At 35.7% G+C, this 21725-nt stretch overlaps 1 protein-coding gene across 10 annotated transcripts in view; it reads right to left on the bottom strand.

Annotated features, from left to right (window-relative positions):
• The window catches only part of Msp300 (Muscle-specific protein 300 kDa), a 480743-nt gene that overhangs the window by 180157 nt on the left and 278861 nt on the right, over window positions 1-21725 (bottom strand). For all 10 annotated transcript variants that reach the window (XM_067767583.1, XM_067767586.1, XM_067767584.1 and 7 more), the window contains one exon: window positions 823-1128. In XM_067767583.1, coding sequence (XP_067623684.1) covers window positions 823-1128 — 306 coding nt within the window. The remainder of the gene's footprint in view (window positions 1-822; window positions 1129-21725) is intronic.

The raw sequence follows: 21725 nt of genomic DNA on the forward strand, positions 1-21725 counted from the left end.
CATAAAGCAAAGAAGAGTTGCTGTGCCGTTTTATGGTGACTTTTTCTAGAAGTTAGGCGACAGATCCTATCATCCATGGCGAATAATTATCTTAAGCGCTTTGAGAGTCTGAGGTCTATACTCACATACGACTAAAAAACATAAAAAGAAGTCTAGTTCGGTTAGTGCAAACCATATGAGAGGAAGCCAGTTTATCCAAATTTATATTCTGTGTTTGTTAACTTCAAATATATTAAACCCGAAGTGACATTTGGCGCCATTTACAAAAGTATTATCGATTTACAATAGCGTGATTCCTCTTAGTCCACCCGGTACTTCTTTCACGACTTATAAAGACCTTAAATGCATATTTTTAGGCAAACATTTAGATTTTAAAGGCATTTTAGAAGCGCCTAAATTCAGTATTTTTTTTGCATATTTTGGGTTGCCCTAGTGATTAGTTACATTGGTAAATCCCTCTTTTGTATTGTTGTTTACCTCAGTTGTTTATAATTTTATGTTTTTATGTATATTTTTTGCTCCCCACAATAACCTCAGCTATCCTTTCCTAGCTCATTTAATTATATTTTACTATTAAAAGTAGCAAAGTGACTATTTCTAATTTTAGTTTTGTAATAATTGATTTCGCTAGTAAATACAAAGATATTTATGGGGTAAACAGAGCTTAGCAGAAATTAATAACTATTCAAGTGATTCGCTAATCAGCACTTTTTCTTCTTTAATATGAAAAACTTTTGCTTAATAAAACCATTTGGCATCCCTTTATCTCAAATCTCAATCTAGTTTAATTCTCTTACATCTTTATTCACTCTTAACACTTACCTGGATGGCATTCTTTGTATCTTCCAAATGACGTCGCGACCTAACTACTGGGTCGACATTTCGGAATTTATCTTCCAAACGGCTAATTGCCTTCTCCCAGTTATGCAAGCTATTTTCAAAATCGTCCCAACGTTCGGCAATACTTTGTAATGAGTCGCGACGTGTTTCAAGTCCTTTAATCAATTCGTTCCACAAACGATTTAATGCAGCGTTATCTTGTTCAATTAGCTGACGATTACGTGCGTCTGCTTGACGTATAAGTCCTTGTGCTTGTTGATTTGCGAGTGTGATGTCACTTGTTTGACTCTGTTTAGAAGAAGAAGAATTTAGAAAATAACTTAATTAAAGAGAAACTGGAAGCATATGGTTTGTTCTTAATTGCAATTGTTCAGTAAAAGGTCTTTTAAGAAAAGGAAACAGTAATTTTGAGTTTGAATTGCAGACTAATAAAAAATAGTAAGAAACCAAACATTATATATGTACCTAGTTGTGATTTATATGACAAGAATCGAACACAAGCCTAAATTATGTATGGAGCGATAGTGTTGGCAAATGCGGTTTTGTTTTTAGGAGAAACTGGATTTTTGATGTCGCAGTAAGCTGCGACTGAGTCAGCTATGTGAACGTGGCACAAATCAAGGTTACGTTGAACTGTCCGGTTAATAAAGATCCAACACAAATACATGACCCATTGATTTACATTATCGCAGATAACTCTTCTTTTCATAAGAGGAGTTTGGTCATAAAGCTTTGCTGTGAACTTTCCTTTTCTAGCTGCACTGTTTTAAGTTAGAAGGAACGGGGCGACGCCCGTTAAAATAAAATTTTACTTTTGTAGGATTTAATTTGTGTAAAGTGTCGAAGGTTATGTGTATGTCGTACGACGTTAGACAAACAAAGTTACAATTTTCATTAAAATGAGAGGACTTTAAGACTCATGGCGGGTACTCCGAGTGGACCTTGCCTTCTGGCGTCGCATGCATTTAAATTAGGCTTCGGCAGTATAGAAGATGTAAGAAGTGTGGATTGGTCGGTAAACGAACTTATTGTAACACTATCGACTCAATCAGTCTATGTAAGCTCCTCACGGACCGGGCCGGCCAATCCAACCTAACCTATGTTTAAGAATTTATACCGAATCGCGATTATCAAAAATTATGTTCTAATGAAATACCACGCAATCAAATTGATCACGACGCGGTCGATACAAAAGTTTGCCGTTTATTATATTTTTTATTTTTATACTCAGTTGAGCAGAGCTCACAGAGTATATTAACTTTGATTGGATAACGGTTGGTTGTACAGGTATAAAGGAATTGAGATAGATATATACTTCCATATTCAAAATCATCAGTATCGAACAAAAATTCGATTGAGCCATGTCCGTCCGTCCGTTAACACGATAACTTGAGTAAATTTTGAGGTATCTTGATGAAATTTGGTACGTAGGTTCCTGGGCACTCATCTCAGATCGCTATTTAAAATGAACGATATCGGACAATAACCACGCCCAGTTTTTCGATATCGAAAATTTCGAAAAATCGAAAAAGTGCGATAATTCATTAACAAATACGGATTAAGCGATGAAACTTGGTAGGTGAGTTGAACTTATGACGCAGAATAGAAAATTAGTACAATTTTGGACAATGGGCGTGGCACCGCCCACTTTTAAAAGAAGGTAATTTAGAAGTTTTGCTAGCTGTAAGTTGGCAGTCGTTGAAGATATCATGATGCAATTTGGCAGGAACGTTACTCTTATTACATATGTCTGCTTAATAAAAATTAGCAAAATCGGAGAACGACCACTTTTTAAAAAAATTTTTTTTTAAATTCAAATTTTAAAAGAAAAGTTAATATCTTTACAGTATATAAGTAAATTATGTCAACATTCAACTCCAGTAATGATATGTTGCAACAAAATACAAAAATAAAAGAAAATTTCAAAATGGGCGTGGCTTCGCCCTTTTTCATTTAATTTGTCTAGGATACTTTTAATGCCATAAGTCGAACAAAAATTTACCAATCCTTGTGAAATTTGGTAGGGGCTTAGATTCAAGGACGATAACTGTTTTATGTGAAAAGGGGCGAAATCGGTTGAAGCCACGCCCAGTTCTATACACAGTCGACCGCCTGTCCTTCCGCTCGGCCGTTAACACGATAACTTGAGCAAAAGTTGATATATCTTTACTAAACTCAGTTCACGTACTTATCTGAACTCACTTTGTATTGGTGTAAAAAATGGCCGAAATCCGACTATGACCACGCCCACTTTTTCGATATCGAAAATTACGAAAAATGAAAAAAATTCCATATACCAAATACGAAAAAAGGGATGAAACATGGTAATTGTATTGGTCTATTGACGCAAAATATAACTTTAGAAAAAACTTGGTAAAATGGGTGTGACACCTACCATATTAGGTAGAAGAAAATGAAAAAGTTTTGCAGGGCGAAATCAAAAGCCCTTGGAATCTTGGAAGGAATACTGTTCGTGGTATTACATATATAAATAAATTAGCGGTACCCGACAGATGATGTTCTGGATCACCCTGGTCCACATTTTGGTCGATATCTCGAAAACGCCTTCACATATACAACTAAGGGCCACTCCCTTTTAAAATCCTCATTAATACCTTTACCCATATCGTACAAACACATTCTAGAGTCACCCCTGGTCCACGTTTATGGCGATATCTCGAAAAAGCGTCCACATATAGAACTAAGGCCCACTCCTTTTTAAAATACTCATTAACACCTTTCATTTGATACCCATATCGTACAAAAAAATTCTAGAGTCACCCCTGGCCCACCTTTATGGCGATATCTCGAAAAGGCATTCACCTATAGAACTAAGGCCCACTCCCTTTTAAAATACTCATTAACACCTTTCATTTGATACCCATATCGTACAAACAAATTCTAGAGTCACCACTGGTCCACCTTTATGGCGATATCTTGAAAAGGCGTCCACCTATAGAACTAAGGCCCACGCACTGTTAAAATAGTAATTAACACCTTTCATTTGATACCCATATCGTACAAACAAATTTTAGAGTCACCCCTGGTCCACCTTTATGGCGATATCTCGAAAAGGCGTCCACCTATAGAACTAAGGCCCATGCCCTTTTAAAATACTCATTAACACCTTTCATTTGATACCCATATTGTACAAACGCATTCTAGAGTCACCCCTGGTCCACGTTTATGGCGATATCCCGAAAAGGCGTCCACCCACAGAACTAAGGCCCACTCCCTTTTAAAATACTCATTAACACCTTTCATTTGATACCCATATAGTACAAACAAATTCTAGAGTCACCCCTGGTCCACTTTTATAACTATATTCCGAAAAGGCGTCCACCTATAGAACTAAGGCCCACGCCCTCTTAAAATACTCATTAACACCTTTCATTTGATACTCATATCGTACAAACAAATTCTAGAGTCCCCCCTAGTCCATCTTTATGGCGATATCTCGAAAAGGCGTCCACATATAGAACTAAGGCCTACGCCCTTTTAAAATACTCATTAGCACCTTTCATTTGATACCCATATTGTACAAACGCATTCTAGAGTCACCCCTGGTCCACGTTTATGGCGATATCCCGAAAAGGCGTCCACCCATAGAACTAAGGCCCACTCCCTTTTAAAATAATCATTAACACCTTTCATTTGATACCCATATAGTACAAACAAATTCTAGAGTCGCCCCTGGTTCCACATTTATGGCGATATCTCGAAAAGGCGTCCACATATAGAACTAAGGCCCACGCCCTCTTAAAATACTCATTAACACCTTTCATTTGATACTCATATCGTACAAACAAATTCTAGAGTCACCCCTGGTCCATCTTTATGGCGATATCTCGAAAAGGCGTCCATCTATAGAACTTAGGTCCACGCCCTTTTAAAATAGTCATTAATACCTTTCATTTGATACCCATATCGTACAAAATAAATTCTAGAGTCCACCTTTATGGCGATATCTCGAAAAGGCGACTACCTATACAACTACCACCACTCCCTTTTAAAACCCTCATTAATACCTTTAATTTGATACCCATATCGTACAAACACATTCTAGAGTCAACCCTGTTCCACCTTTATGGCGATATTTCGAAACGGCATCCACCTATAGAACTAAGGCCCACTCCCTTTTAAAATACTCATTAACACCATTCGTTTGATGCCCATATTGTACAAACAAATTCTAGGGTCACCCCTGTTCCACCTTTGTGGCGATATCTCGAAACGGCGGCCACCTATGGAACTAAGGATTACTCCCTTTTAATATACTCATTAACACCTTTAATTTGATACCCATATCGTACAAACGCATTCTAGAGTCAACCCTGATCCACCTTTATGGCTATATCCCTAAATAGTGTCCACCTATAGAACTATGGCCCACTCCCCCATAAAATACTCATTAATACCTTTCATTTGATACCCATATCGTACAAAATAAATTCTAGATTCCACCTTTATGGCGATATCTCGAAAAGGCGACTACCTATACAACTACCACCACTCCCTTTTAAAACCCTCATTAATACCTTTAATTTGATACCCATATCGTACAAACACATTCTAGAGTCAACCCTGTTCCACCTTTATGGCGATATTTCGAAACGGCATCCACCTATAGAACTAAGGCCCACTCCCTTTTAAAATACTCATTAACACCATTCGTTTGATGCCTATATTGTACAAACAAATTCTAGGGTCACCCCTGTTCCACCTTTGTGGCGATATCTCGAAACGGCGTCCACCTATGGAACTAAGGATTACTCCCTTTTAAAATACTCATTAACACCTTTAATTTGATACCCATATCGTACAAACGCATTCTAGAGTCAACCCTGATCCACCTTTATGGCTATGTCCCTAAATAGTGTCCACCTATAGAACTATGGCCCACTCCCTCATAAAATACTCTTTAATGCCTTTCATTTGATACACATGTCATACAAACACATTCCAGGATTTCCCTCGGTTCATTTTCCTACATGGTTATTTTCCCTTATGTTGTCACCATAGCTCTCAACTGAGTATGTAATGTTCGGTTACACCCGAACTTAACCTTCCTTACTTGTTTTTGTTTAAGCTTTTTCTATATCGAGTGAGCAGTTTATATTTCAACTTCGGTAAATATGCATTGGCCATCGTTGTTTTCGAAATAGGAATTTTTTATTATTAAACTTTTTTTGGCCATATATTGATGCAATACATATCAGCATACAAGGCGATCAATTCGAAATGCTTAAAATTAACTAAAATATCACATTTGTTATTGGAAACATTCATTTGTTGTTATTTTTCAGAAAAAACACGTGTTTCATTATTTTGACCAAAGAACAACATACTAAAAGTTCTGTTAGTATCTACGGGAATAATTTTTCACAAACCACTTCTTCCAAAATCAAATCTCGTTTACATTTGCCTCAAAAGCTGAAGATAAAAATAGTTTCTGATTGAATTAATTAATTTAAATGTATGAAAACATTTATTTGAAGCAATTTTTAATGTATAATTTATTTAATAATTTGGGACCATGATATGAATGTTAGAGATTCATACTTTTGGAGATTTGAGTTCAATACTCAGCTCCCGAGAAGCTAGCTGATGAAGAAGTGAAATTCAGAAACATGTCCTAGTAACTATCTCCGTTTGTAAACTTTGCAAATTTTTCTCTAATATCAATAACAAAAACGAACGATTTTCCGTCATCCCTTATCAAATTTGATTTCGAAATAAACCGGTTTCGGCGTTGTGCCATCATCAGTGCCGATTTTCGTTCCCTGGAAAATCGTTCCAATATACAAAAATTTATCTACCCTGTCGGAAAAACAACAAAACAAAATTGTATAAAGCAATATGAGCATGTCTCGCTAATTAAATACAGGTAAGAATTTCGTTGAAGTAAATTGAAAATTGTATGTGTATAAAAGCGTGGCAAATATTGTGGGCAGTCTTGTGAATGTTTACCTCAGTGAAAAACCAAAGCACCAAAATTTTATGCTACTGCCTAAAAAGGACCAAAATTGAAATAAAATAATAAAACAAAAAATTTAGTTAAACGTTTTTATTGAAAACAATAATTACGTGAAGTAATAATAACACGAAAAGGTAGAAAATAATTAGGTTGGTCCTAGGTACTAGTCATCACACTCCTTATCAATCTAGCGCGTTGATCAGACAATTAAATAAAAGCGTTGGGCGCGTGAAATTTCTAAAAATGTGAGGCGTAGCATAGCCTTATTAATGTTCAGTTGCTCTTATATATGACTATCAGAAATTGATTGATGAGGAGTGTGATGGCTATTATAATTATTTTCTAGCTTTTAGTATTATTATTACTTAAGGTAAGTATTGTTTTCAATAAAACCGCCTGTCAAGTCAAACTAAATAAAACCGTTTAAAAACAGGACCAGCGGACTTAATGGGGTCGGAAGGGAGCATTTTTGGTTCAAATGGACCAAAGTGGCAACAGTGGTGAGAGATAATTTTGCCAAAGACGCAACCAGGCATGCTTAACCAACGAAACGATATCATTTCGTTACGATAATCAACGTTAATAAACGAAACGAAGTCATTTCGTTTCGTTTATTAACGTTAAGATCGTCAAATTAACGAAATGATTTCGTTTCGTTTTCTGCCATATCAAAACGAAATCAAATCGTTTATGTTGATTATTAATTTCAAACTATGCTGGCAAAGCTGATTGATGGCGGAGTCATTAAAGGTGAAAGCATTATCCAAGCTGATTGCAACTTTTCTCATGAATTTTGACAGTACGAACATTTCTCAGAGTATTTTTGACATTACTACCAACGAATTACACAAACAAATTACATAGAGTTTGTGTGTGTATGTGCGCTCGTTGTTGCCACCTTACGGCTTCACCATGGCTATAGCATTGCCAGCACAATTCAAACATAAAGTATCACGTTTTCGTTAACGCTTTTAACGTTAACGAAAGCTTTTCGTTTCGGTTAAAAACGAGATACAATTTATCTTGATAATTTCTTTATCGATAATATTTCGAAGTGTTTCAACGGAAACGGTGGAAATTTTTTGATAAACGATTAGCTTAACGTTAAGGTGCATCCCTGGACGCAACTCATTTGCGGCATGTGGGCACATTATCTGCAACCAAAATCGTTGCCAGTGCGTGCCACGCAATTGAAACTCAAAAGGTTTTCTGCTCACTTGTAGGCGGTAGATATTGTTTGGCAGACATAGCCAGAAGCTGTGCGGATACTATACAAAAAATTACAATAACAAAATTTGTAAAAAGTGCCTCAGATGACGTTGGCGATGCTCACCGTATGCGAAATTTCGATTGTACTTTTAAAAGCAATACAAATAATATTTTTTTATTGCTTTTTTGAATGCCTTTTCACAATTTATTTGCAGAATTTTTACTTTGGTAAAAAACACGTTTCACAATCGGTATTTGCTTACTTGCTACCAGTACAAAAAAAAATACAAAATAAAATTATTCTGTACTTATTCATCAATATTTCTTGAACGGATTTGTATTTAGGTGTGTATGCATGTAAAATATATATTTTTATGGCGACCAGTACGGCGACAGCGTTTTCAAATTGGCGACATGATTGCACAGTTGCTTGTTTTTTTTTTTTTTTTTTTTGTTTTTTGCTTATATAAAAATATGAATAGTTATGATTTGCTGCTTTGTTTCTTAGTTTAGAGCTGCTTCAGCTTTTAACAATTTTAATTTTTTTATTCCAGCTTTCACATGAAATTTTTACTTCATGACAACGTACATATGTATGTTCTTTAATCCTTTGGTTGTTTATTTTTTCCAAAATCTTGCTGACGACACAGCACTCACACTTCTCGATTCTTTAGAGGAATTCAAAAATTCACACACGTTATACCGACGAAGTCTCAACTGGAAATGATTTCATGTGCCGCTCAAAAAATTGCTACAACTTGAAGCGTCACTACGGATGTAAATAAATATACATATTACCGCATACAAGCTTACTAGCGTTGTTGTATTTTTAGTTTATTTGCAAATGAGCGAGGTACGTACAACAACAATAACAGCGTACAGATATATTAAACTTCTACACTTTTTTTTTCAAAAAAGCTTCTGATGATAAGCTTAGAGCAAAGGCGAATTAACAAAAATGCCGGTGTTCTAGCACAAATTTTCAAAGCAGGCTTTAATATTTAAATTTAATTTTTTTTCTTAAAATATTTCCACAGCAGTCTTAAAATATATTATCTTTTAAACCTGCCGAATTTAATAAAAAAAATTAAGATTTACATGAGCTGGACCAAATTTAAAATGGCTCCTCAAAAAACAACGATTTTTATACCCAGCTGTACCTGTACACAGGGTATTATAAATTTGATTCGATAACGGTTGTAAAGGTATAAAGGAATCGAGATAGATATAGACTTCCATATATCAAAATCATCAGTATCGAAAAAAAATTTGATTGAGCCATGTCCGTCCGTCCGTCTGTCCGTTAATACGATAACTTGAGTAATACTGTTTTCACACAGAAACTTAATGATCTCATTTCACCTTCTAATCAAATACTAAATTTTTGCTTTCACACAGAAGTAACTGCTCGATTAGTATGAAGGATGAAATGTCAAGCGAATAAAATGGCAATACTGTATCATGGCGGAACGATACAAGGTGGCAGCATGGTGACATACCTACAAACATAAAAAAAATTCCATGTACTTGTAAATTCGATGGACAAATGTCAAAATCGTACTGCGCCGGTAGTTGATGTATCAAATCAAATAAAAAAGGTTATAATCAGCTGTTCGATGCGGCCACCTTGTATCGTTCCGCCATGCAGACAATGACATTTACTTTGACAAATGACATTTTTAAGCACTAAACACACCAAAAACTAAGAAGCGGAACGCTGCCAACAGAGTTGCATTGTGCTTTTGACTTCATTAGGCATTCGATTAGCTACTAATGAAATAATTATAGATTCGTATTTTGTAGGGAAGATTGAGCTCAATAAGCGTCTTAATGTAGAAAACTGCCTTTATTATTCAATAAGCCGTCTGTGTGAAAACAGTATAAGTATTGAGATATCTTCACCAAATTGGTATTGAAAATGAACGAAATCGCATGATAACCACGCCCACTTTTTATATATATAACATTTTGGAAAACACAAAAAAACTGATTATTTAGTATTTAATACACCTAGAATGTTGAAATTTGACGTGTGGGCTGATAATGAGACTCTTGATAAAAAATTTTTTTGAATGGGCGTGGCACCGCCCACTTGTGCTAAAATAAATTTTACAAATATTATTAAACATAAATCAAAAATCGGTAAACCTATCGTAACAAAATTCGGCAGAGAGGTTGCCTTTACTATAAGGAATGCTTCGAAGAAAAATTATTGAAATCGGTTAAGGACTACGCCTAATCTATATATATAAAAAGAAGTGTACATTTTGATTGTCACTCCATAACTCGAGAACGGATAGAAATATTGCCATGAAATTTTTAGGAAAGATACCGGAAGGAGAGGTGATGGTTAGTTGATTTTGGAATCAAAAATCGGTTTAGCCATATATATATACATACATATAAATCAAATTCTGTGTGTGTGTATGTTCGCTATGGAAACGTATTTCCCACACATCAATCATCACCAAATTTTGGTTATGGGTTCCTTCGATCAACGGGAAGGTTTTAGGCTAAAAATAATTTCGATATATAAAGGGACGTGGCACCTCCCATACAAATGGAATCTTTGGTACTGCATAACTTTGAAGGTATACATGCCAGAACATTGAAATTCAATGAGGAGTTATATGAGGTCAATCCCTAACACCACCAAGAAAATGCGGAATTTGGAGAAAGGGGGCGTGGCACCTCCCATACAAATGAAATCTTTAGTAATGCATAACTTTGAAGGCATACATGCCAGAACATTGAAATTCAGTAAGGAGTTATATGAGGTCAATCCCTAACACCACCAAGAAAATGCGGAATTGGGAAAAAGGGGGCGTGGAACCTCCTATTCAAATGGAAACTTTGTTACTGCATAACTTTAAAGGTATACATGCCAGAACATTGAAATTCAGTAAGGAGTTATATGAGGTCAATCCCTAACACCACCAAGAAAATGCGGAATTGGGAAAAGGGGGCGTGGATCCTCCCATTCAAATGGAATCTTTGGTACTGCATAACTTTGAAGGTATACATGCCAGAACATTGAAATTCGTAAGGAGTTATTTGACGTCAATCCTTAACACCACCAAGAAAATATGGAATTGGGAAAAAGGGGGCGTGGCACCTCCCATACAAATGGAATATATTATACTGCATATATCTGGATGTCATAATGGCAGGATAATTAAAATTGGTAAAGAGCTATGTGACGTTAAGTCCTAAAACCTCCAGTAAAATGTGGAATGGGGAAAAACTATGGCTGCCGTACAAACTTAAGTTATTTTAACACCTAAAGTTTGACTGCATTGTTGAGTTTAGCTGTTATGCCTTTTGGACGTTTAGTAATCTGCCGCTTGTTTAGCTTCAGTCTATCTACATCTTCTATAAAAATCAAATTCTGTGTGTGTGTTCCCTATGAAAACGTGTTTGCTATACTTCGATCATCACCAAATTTTGGCTCGAGGTTCCTTCGATCAAGACGAAAGTTTTTCATTTTTCAGAATTATGAATTTTAAATTTAAATGTTTTTGTTTTTTGGCTATGCGAAAGAACTATCTTAGCTCCCAAAAATGATCATGTTAACAAAATCAATGATCGCTTTCAAAATCAATTTCCTGGTGAAGTGACGAAATATAAATCGATCGACACAGTTACAGATGAAGATAAAATTGTGCATTATCCAAATGAATTTCTATACTCCTTAGAACCAAAAGGAATCCCTGCGCATATATCAACTTTGCAAATTGGCTCACCAGTCATGCTTCTTCGGAATGTAATCAAAGCAACAATCATCAGCGGTAAAAGCAATACAATAATATAAAATAAGATACAAGAACAAAATGTTTTAACAGAAAATTTCACCAAATATGCGTACAAAATTCAATTCAATTTACAGAACAATAAATTAAATTATCAACAAACAAAACAGAAAAAATAACGCAACATCCATTCGATCTCGGGCGTTACAACGTGAGTCTGGTAAAGCTAGTTTTATATAAAAGATGTTTAAAAGGGTCGTGGTCGAATAAAATAAGCTATATCTTTGCACAAAAGAGCTTTATATCAATGGTATTTAATTTCCCAAGAGGATTTATAACAATAAATAAGAAAAACTTCAAATTTAAAAAAACGGGCGGTGCACCGCCCCTTTTATGATTAAGCAATTTTCTATGTTTCGAGAGCCATAACTGTATGAAAAATTAGTTCAGAATAGAACCACAGGTACATGTATTATTGCGCAGCCTTGTAACACTATTAAGCACACAAAACAAACAACAACACCATTTCAAGTGTACAGCTAGGTATGTAATGTTCGGTTTCACCCGAACTTAAACTTCCTTACTTGTTTCAATTAATTTTTGTTGTGAGCTCGCCATATGATTGTATGTATGTATATATGTATGCATGTATGTATCAGTGTAAGGTCAAAATATAACAGACACAATAAAAAGGTATTAATAATAACCGGTGGAACGAGGAGCCAAAAGTAAGGTGGCAGAATCATACAAACACACACACTCACATTTGTGGTAGGCCAAGCATAGAGAGCAAATGAATTAGCCTCAGAGAGCGCCACTAAGGCCAAAATTTATTTAAGTACTTGAGCAATGAGCTGCACATTGGTACATACTTATGTAGATTTGTCTGTAGGTAAATAAAAATGAATAAAAGCCGGCACTCAGTGTCAGAAAAGGTGAACACGTAAAAAGTGGTGGAAATTAAAATACCCAAAATAGGAAACTACAGTTCTGTCGAATTCAAATATTATATACCCAGCTGTAGCTTATCTATATATTAACTAGACCCGGCAGACGTTGTCCTGCCCTAAATTTGGCCTATCTACATACATTTAAATAAGCTTTTTCCGTCTGACTCTGCCCTTCCCCCCTCTTCACTTTTTCCTAATCCTTTTATTCACTCCTCCCCCCGTCTTTTTCGCTTCATCTATCTCCATCTTCGTCTCATTCTATCTCTTTCTCAATCTCCTTCTCTCTTTTCTCTTCTCTCAATTTCTTCTCATTCTTCTGCATCCCTTATTGCCTGTCCCAGAGGATGGTATGTATTTTATTCCAGTCCCAGTCCCACTCCGAGTCTCAGTCCTAGTGCCACTCCGAGTCTCAGTCCCAGTCCTAGTCCTAGTCCTAATCCCAGTCCCAGTCCGTCTCTGGATAATATATTACTCTGTACTAAAGTACTCATCAACAGCTTTCATTTGATATCCATATTGTATAAACACTGTCTAGGCATTCACTGGCCCACGTTTTGGCCTATATCTCGAGACCCTAGTCACCCAGGGGTATGAAAATTACCCTCTACACAACTAAAAACTCTCCTGAATTAAAGAAAATTTCATAGTACCTCTAAATCGCGGGCCCCCTCAGAAACCCCGCCACCCACTCGGCAGGCCTGGTGATGTGCTATACTTGATATCATTCGCTATAATATTGTTTATTGATAAGCAGGTTGTTTAGTTAAACACCAAGCAATTACACGGAAGTATATCCGCACCACCTGAAAATATGAGTGCCACTGCGTATACGTAACATTTTATTATTACGTATAAAAAAATTTAAAAAATTTGCAATAAAATAATATTGCGACTATACACTGAGATATAACCTATCCTATCTCTCAAGTTAGATCAAACTACATACGGGGTGTAAAACAAATTCAAAATCGGTTCAGTGGTTTAGGAGTCCATCGCGGCCAAAAATGTTGTGACACGTGTTTTTATATATTAAGATACGCTAACAAATTTTCCATACAATCAGTTCACAGGCTGTTTCGCATACTTAGCATACGTAAAATCATATACAAGTTATATGAATCGATTCGTATGGATCAGCCGCCTATTTTTGTTAACAAATATTACTCTGTTTATAATTAATAGAAAGTTTTTTTGTAAATTCGAACAATCTCTCCAAATATCGAAATTTACTTTCATGCACAAAAGCGCACCATCTGTAGGACCAATTATGTAAGTGCTCTAATTCGAAATTCAAGGACACAACCGCGTACCTCCCGAGTGGTGTGGTAAAAGCAAATTTCAAGGCATTTCATCATAATTCAATGCCAATTTCATTTCATTTTACATATTTCTTATATTTTTGTTTAAGGAGCTCCATACCAAAACTTATAATTACATTTGAAAAGTTTGTACAAAATTTAAGAAAAAGCAATCAAAATGAATTTTCCGCCCACTGCTCAACTATTAACACATTATTGCACTTCCCCTCAACACTGGATGCATAGAGTGAGTTGAAAAAAATACATGTTGGTGGAATTTTGACCACGTGCGATACTAGTACATATTACTCGCATATCCGCCATGCGTTCGTTCTGCCTAAATATTGGATTGCCTTCATTTGAAAAATTGGCCTTTCTTTAACCTATCATTCTTTATCGCATCCAATAGACCTTTAATTAACTACTTTTCCTTCCATTTCACCCTCTTATTCCTTTCCATTTCTAATTCCCATTGTTCCTATTCCCGTCTCATTCCTCTTCTCTCCCCACCCCTTCCCATTCCCGGTATCATCCTCGTTCCGTTTCCACTTCCTCTACCTCTCCCGCTTAAATAAACTGACATACGGAATCTTTGCACTAAATATGGACACCCGCATCGAATAATTGTGGAGATATAGCGGATTAAAATTTTGGTGCACTCCTCTCTTCCATCCATTACTTCATATATAAAATCTATATACATATTATAGGATGCCCCCTTCAAATAAATACCAAGATATAGCAATAAATTTGTTTGACGCCTACTCTTAATCCCGCTGCTACTCCCTCTATCCCACTTAAACTAGCTCATATATAAGTTCTATATACCAAATATTAGATACCCCCTTCATCTAATTACGTAGATGAAGCGATCTAAAATTTTTGTTTCACTCCCACTCTCATTAACATTCCCACTTTAACTCTCATTCCCACTTCCACTCTCACTCCCACTTTCGATCCTTCTTCCTCTCCCATCTAAATAAACTTATATATAGAATCTTTTTACGAAATATTGAAGACCACGTCAAATAATTAAAGATATAAAGCAAATTTAAATATTTCCTAATAGGGGCCGCGGCACCGGTCACTCTTTCAAAACTTTATATTGCCAATAAAATACCGGATGATCACGTGAACCTGCAGTTTGAGGCAAACTCAAATCACACTCGGATTTTAGATAAGATGAAATTTACATTGCCAGAGGGCGCGGTTCCACCCACTTTTCCAAAATATTATATAGCCAGAAAAATACCGACCCTTACATATACTAAATATGTCCATGGCGTTTGCGTTATGTCTAGGGCATTTAGATCTCCAAAAAACAAAATATGATTCTGAAAATCTTATGGATTTCCAAAGTCTTCAAACAAAATATGTGATACACGCCGATAAGAGATATTGTATTTCATTTCCATTCATACTACATGGATATCAATAGATGTGACTATACCGAATATGCTCATTCTTCAGAACCGCTACAAAAGAGAAATACGTAGCATAAAGTCCATAGACTTCTAAGAAAGTGCTGTGATATATGACTCTCTAGAAGCCCCTGTAGTGCATGGATTTTGCCGTTTCTACGAATTTAATGGCAAATGCAAGCTGAACCTGCTCTATGCCTCCATGATTTGCCTGCACCCTGCAGATGCTGAAATAAGAGAAACACAGTGTCGACTCGCAGAATCTGTACTAAATAAGACTTGGAGCTCACTCGAGCTGCGGCAGAGCCGCTCAGATACCCTAGAAGATTTGTAGCCTACTAAGTATTGTACTAGACAATACAGCTTTTCTGGCCTCTTTTCGTAAGTCGAGTAAATATCGACATAGCCATGAATGTTACAAAACATTGAAACTTAGTCGAATAATTAATTCCATGTGCCCGATCCGGAATGCACTACGTACCACGCGTACAACATATACCCTCTCACGAGCACAAACACACCCACATACACTTCTGCAAAAAGCTAACCAAATGCCGGCGTTTTCACCGGTCTACAGTTGGTCGAAATGAAATATGAAATTTGAAAGAATAAGATAACGAACGAAGGGGGTAAGTAAATGAAAAAAAAGCAAACAGCACATGGTAAGAAGACAAGAAGGCGTGCTAACGTGCTTGAGTTGGCCAAAATGATTGTTACAAATTTCCAGTCTATTTTGGAGCGGGAGAGCCATAGAGTGTAGAAGCTGAATGAAGAAATGGCAAATATGAGAAATAACAAAACACATACAGATATGTATGTACATGTGTATAGATATGTTTAGCCATGGCGGAACGATACAAGGTGGCAGCATGGTGACATACATACAAACATAAATAAAAAATCCATGTACTTTGTTTTTGTAAATTCGATGGAAAAATGTCAAAATCGTACTACGCCGGAAGTTGATGTATCATATCACATAAAAAAAGTTTATAGTCAGCTGTCCCATGCTGGCACCTTGTATCGTTCCGCCATGTGTTTAGCAAAACAAAAATTTAAAATTCAGTTGGGTTCCATCATGGCGCAACGATACAAAGTGGCAGCATGGGACAGCTGATTTTAAGCTTTTTTTATTTGATTTGATACATCAAATTACGACGCAGTACGATTTTGACATTTTTCCATCGAATTTACAAAAAAAAAGTACATGGAATTTTTATTTATGTTTGTATGTATGTCACCATGCTGCCACCTTGTATCGTTCCGCTATGGGTTCCATAAAAGAGCAGCACAGAGCGCTAGAGAGCTAACCACTCATTTCAATAAAAAAAAACCTACACTACTACATGTGTATATAGTGAGCACATGTCAGCTTTAGCAAAAGCTCAATCATTCCCATATAAGTGTGTACGAATTGCCTTGTTGGTGTTTCTTTCGTTGACATTTCAATTGTTGACTCTGCACTTGGAAATGATGATAATGACGAAGATGTCATTTGGGCTCGCACCACTAACCAACCGCCTGATTTGTGTTGTTTCTATTCAAGTTAATTGCGGAAACATGTGTTTGCTTGTTATACGCTGTATGCTCAAAAGAAAGTTTTTCTCTAGCTACTCACTGGCTCTTGGCTCTACTTTGATTATATACGTGGGCCTTAAGTGTCGCTGCCAAAGTCACATTGCGTTGGGCTCTCGCAGCAAGTATTTGCATTTCTACTGACCTGTCCAAATGGGTGTGGTGCATACTGCAATGCAGAAGGTGGCTTAGATGGCAAACGCAGCGAACTGAACGGAACAACTTTCTTAACCACTTTTGCCGGCCGGTTGCCAATTAAAAATAAAATAATAACCGAGCAGCACAAAAGCAAAACCGGAATGCAACGGCTATACTGTATGCTAAATGTGACATGCTGCTGCACACAGACAGTGGGATGGGATTGTGGAAAAACAACTAAAAAAATTTAAATTTAAACCAAGTAAAAAAAATTAAATAAAATAAAATAAAATTGAATAAAATAAAATAAAATTCAAAAACAAAAGAAAACAAACCAAATTAAAAAAAGAACAATAAAATAAAACAAATAAAATAATTTAAATTAAAATAAAATACAATAAAATAAATTAAATTAAATTAAAACGAAATAAAATAAAATAAATTAAAATAAAATAAAATAAAATAAAATAAAAATAAAACAAAGTAAAATAAAATGAAATTAAAATGAGACAATAAAAATAATAATAAAAAGAAAAAATTTAGACAACTGCCAAAGCTCGTTGTATAGATCCATTTCGGGAACTGCTAAATTCCTTCATCGGCAACGTTTAGGCCCGCTGCTATAACCATTCAGACATCACAGCGGTTTTTTGTTTGTATTCATTATTCCTACTTCAATTCTGGTTCTTGCCAATTGCTATTCACAGCACTGCGACATCTGTTACAGAATAGTTGTGAAAATTGGACTTCGTTTATGGCGATGATCCCATAGTGTCATATTTCATTCACACTTTTTTCCCGTGCTCTGGGATGTATTAACAATTTTTGTTGTTATATCGGCCTACTGATTTGCAAGATCGCGATTGTTAGATAGATTGTTAGATTGTTAGGCCTTGAGCTCGATTCAAACTCGCGATCTTAAAAATAATAATAATAAAATAAAGCAAGATAAAATAATTGAAACTAAAATAAAATAAAACAAGATACAATAAAATAAATTAACAATTGTTTTTGTTTTTATCGGCCTATTGATAAATGATTCAAGGTTCGATTCGAGCTCAAGGCCAGAACAATTATTTTTTCTAATGATAATTGTTATTTTTTAATTTTTCTAATTTTGAAAAATTGTATTTTGTTTTTGTTTTGGAATAGTAAGTAGAACATTTTTTTTAGACAACCTGCCATAGCTGCGCAGATAGATCCATTTCGAAGGGTGCTAAACTTTCATCATCAGTACGCTTTAGGCACGCTGCGCTAACCATTTAGCTATACAGCGGTTGTTTGTTTGATTGACAAATCGCTACTTCTGTTCCTTGTTACAAACTATATTTAAGTCAAACAACCCACCGCTGTATAGCTAAATGGTTAGCGCAGCGTGCCTAAAGCGTACTGATGATGAAAGTTTAGCACCCTTCGAAATGGATCTATATGCGCAGCTATGGCAGGTTGTCTGAAAAATTTTCTACTTACTATTCCAAAAAAAAAAAAAAACAAAATACAATTTTTCAAATTTAGAAAAATTAAAAAATAACAATATTTATAATTAGAAAAAAATTATTGTTCTGGCCTTGAGCTCGAATCGAACATTGAATCAATAAAATAAATTAATAACATAAAATAAAATAAAACAAAATAAAGTAAAAAAAAATAAATTAAAAAAAAAAACAAGTAAAAATGTCCCCCCATTTCCTCTTACAATAAAACTTGATAAGTGAAATATCATTGATTCAAAACTATTTTTTGCTAAGTTGTAGCTTATTATTCTACTCCACGACCCTTTTAGACTTGTTTTGTATCTAGGTTGCCGTGGTCTTTAACCGATCCCAGCGGTTGCGCTGGCTAGGCCATGTTATGCGAATGAAAAATGACGCTCCAACGAGGAGAATATCAGTCGTATGTGGTCTTTAATCAGTTTTGCTTAACGTCGCTCAGTCTATATAATTTTGCAAGCGTAGTGTCTATTGCAAGTTTCAATGTAATATCTTTAACGGCTTTTGATTCACGGCTTGTTGAACTTCCAAATTTTCTTCTTATAAATGTGAGTGGTGCCACGCCCATTTTCCAAAATTTTTTAAAATTTATATTTTGCGCCATAAAACCAATACACCAACCAAATTTCATTAGCTTAGCGATATAAGTTTTTGAATTATCTAATTTTTTCCATATTCTAAATATTCGATATCGAAAAGGTAGACGTGGTTATCGTCCGATTGCGCTCATTTTCAATACCAACCTACTTTGGTGAACCGAATTCGGTGAAGATATCTCAATATTTGCTCAAGTTGTCGTTTTAACGGAGGGACAGACGAACGAACTTGGCTTAATCAACATTTTTTTCGATACTGATGATTTTGATATATGGAAATCTGTATCTATCTCGATTCCGTTATATCCGTACAACCAACCGTTATCCAATCAAAGTTATAATACCCTATGTACAAGTACAGCTGGATATAAAAAGATAATCAAACCAGTAGCAAGTTACACTTTTCTATCCTTATAGTAGCTTCAACCTAAACACGTAAAGAAATGGCTCTCTCAACGGTCGGTCGAGCTAGCATCCAAAGTGAGATTTGTTCTATGAGCTCCGCTGATTCCGATCGGCACTGTGTATTGTGAAGATTGAATGGAATGCTTCCGATAGAGTTCAACTCTTTTCAAGAGACGCCAGCTCACTCCTACAGCTATTTATGGCTATCAAGGCTTTATTAACGATATTCCTCGTGCTAACTTTCCAAAACAGCTTACTGCAAAGTATTATATCGATATTTACCAAACAGCACCAGTCATAACTCACTATATCTTCTTGAAGAAAGCTCACGGTTTACAAGACGCTCGCTTACGACCGCAATATAGTTTAGAAAGGCAAGAAGAAACGATGATTTTGAAAGGGTCCTTATGACTTACGTGAGCTTTCTTGTCCTCTTGAATACTAGCAATTAAGTTGGGGTTTAAAAAAAAACTTGCTAATTGAGGTTTTTCCTTGTGTATAATAACAAATCCGGACACATTCAGTATATGTGAGATCTAGATTGACGGTCCAGTCAAATCCAACCCTCCTTTTTAGTTGTCGAGAATAATGCTACCCGGAGTACGATATTGTAGAGCTTGATAGCACTACCAGTTTGTATTTGTATTTTAATAAATTTTTCCTAACACAACAATTTGACAAAATTATTTTATAGTGCTAGTCAGAACAGTGATAGAACAAAGACGAAAATTCAAAAAATGTTTCAATAACTTAGATAAATAATAGATAATTTGTAAAATAAGACTTAATGGTTACAATAAATTTTAAAGAGCTTAGCCTAGGGACACGGAATAGAAATAAGAATAAAGGGGGCATTGCAAGGGTAGGTAGTACAGTAATAATATTAGGTTCTATCCTTTGAGAAAATAGGAGGTGGCAAGAAAAACGGATAGAAGATCAGTAAAGGGAGTCAGTTGAAGAAGGAGAGGTGAGTCAATTAAAGAACAAGATTAATTCTTTTTTGAAATGCAGTGCATTACTTATTTGTCTTATTCTGGCTGGAAGGGAGCTCCAAAGACGGATCGAAGTAACGAAGAATTGGCGTTCAGAAATTAGCATACGGTGTTTAACATGTGCAAGAACCATTGTCCTCGTAGAATGAAGAAATTGAAGCCTTCTATATAGGTAATAAGGCTCCTTCGTGTAGATTATCTTATGCAAGGTAATAAGTGTTCTAAACTTTAAAAGGTTGTCAAAAGAAATGTCTAGCAACTTTGCAGAATAACAGGAAACGTGATCAAGTCTATTCAGCCCGTAAACGTATCTAGCAATGTTATTGTAGGCAACATTAAGCTTCTTTTTACTCACAGCGTCACAGTTGGAAAAAATCTCACAGCCGTAGAGGAGCGTAGGTATTAAATACGCTTTGGATAAAAGTAGTCGAATATGTAGCGGAGTGAAATACTGTGTCAATCACTTTTCCTACTGGTCTCTCCAGGACAATGTTTTGTTAAAAACTATGCCAAGATTTCTTGTCGTGTCAACATATTCTATAACAGAATTTTCAAACATAATATTGTTTAAGCCATTTGTAGCTAGCGGCTTTCTACGAATAACAATGCACTTCGACTTTCTAGGATTTAGACATAAACCATTCATGGAAGCCCATACACCTATTTGACTAAGGTCTTGATTCAAGTTACTTATACATAAACTCATACAATCGACAGGACAGCACGTATACAATTGAACATCGTCAGCATAGATGTGGACGTCACAATACTTAAGAACACGAGGCAGGTCATTAATGTACAATACAAACAACAAAGGACCAAGGATTGACCCTTGGGGTACACCACGCGAAACGTCTAACAAGTTTGCGTTCTGCCGTCTAGATAAGATCTGATAGGTTGGTTGCATGACTGGAAAAATTAAACATGTTTTCCAGCTTTTTACATAGTAGGGTATGGTCAACAGAGTCAAAGGCTTTAGAGTGGTCAAGAAGGGTTAGGAAAGCCGTAAAGTTATCATCTATGCGCTCCCGTATATCTTCTACCACAGAAATAAGTGCCGTAGTACAGCTCCTTTTTGGTCTGAA

The sequence above is a fragment of the Eurosta solidaginis genome, chromosome 2 (assembly GCF_040869045.1).
Source record: "Eurosta solidaginis isolate ZX-2024a chromosome 2, ASM4086904v1, whole genome shotgun sequence".
Lineage (NCBI taxonomy): Eukaryota > Metazoa > Arthropoda > Insecta > Diptera > Tephritidae > Eurosta > Eurosta solidaginis.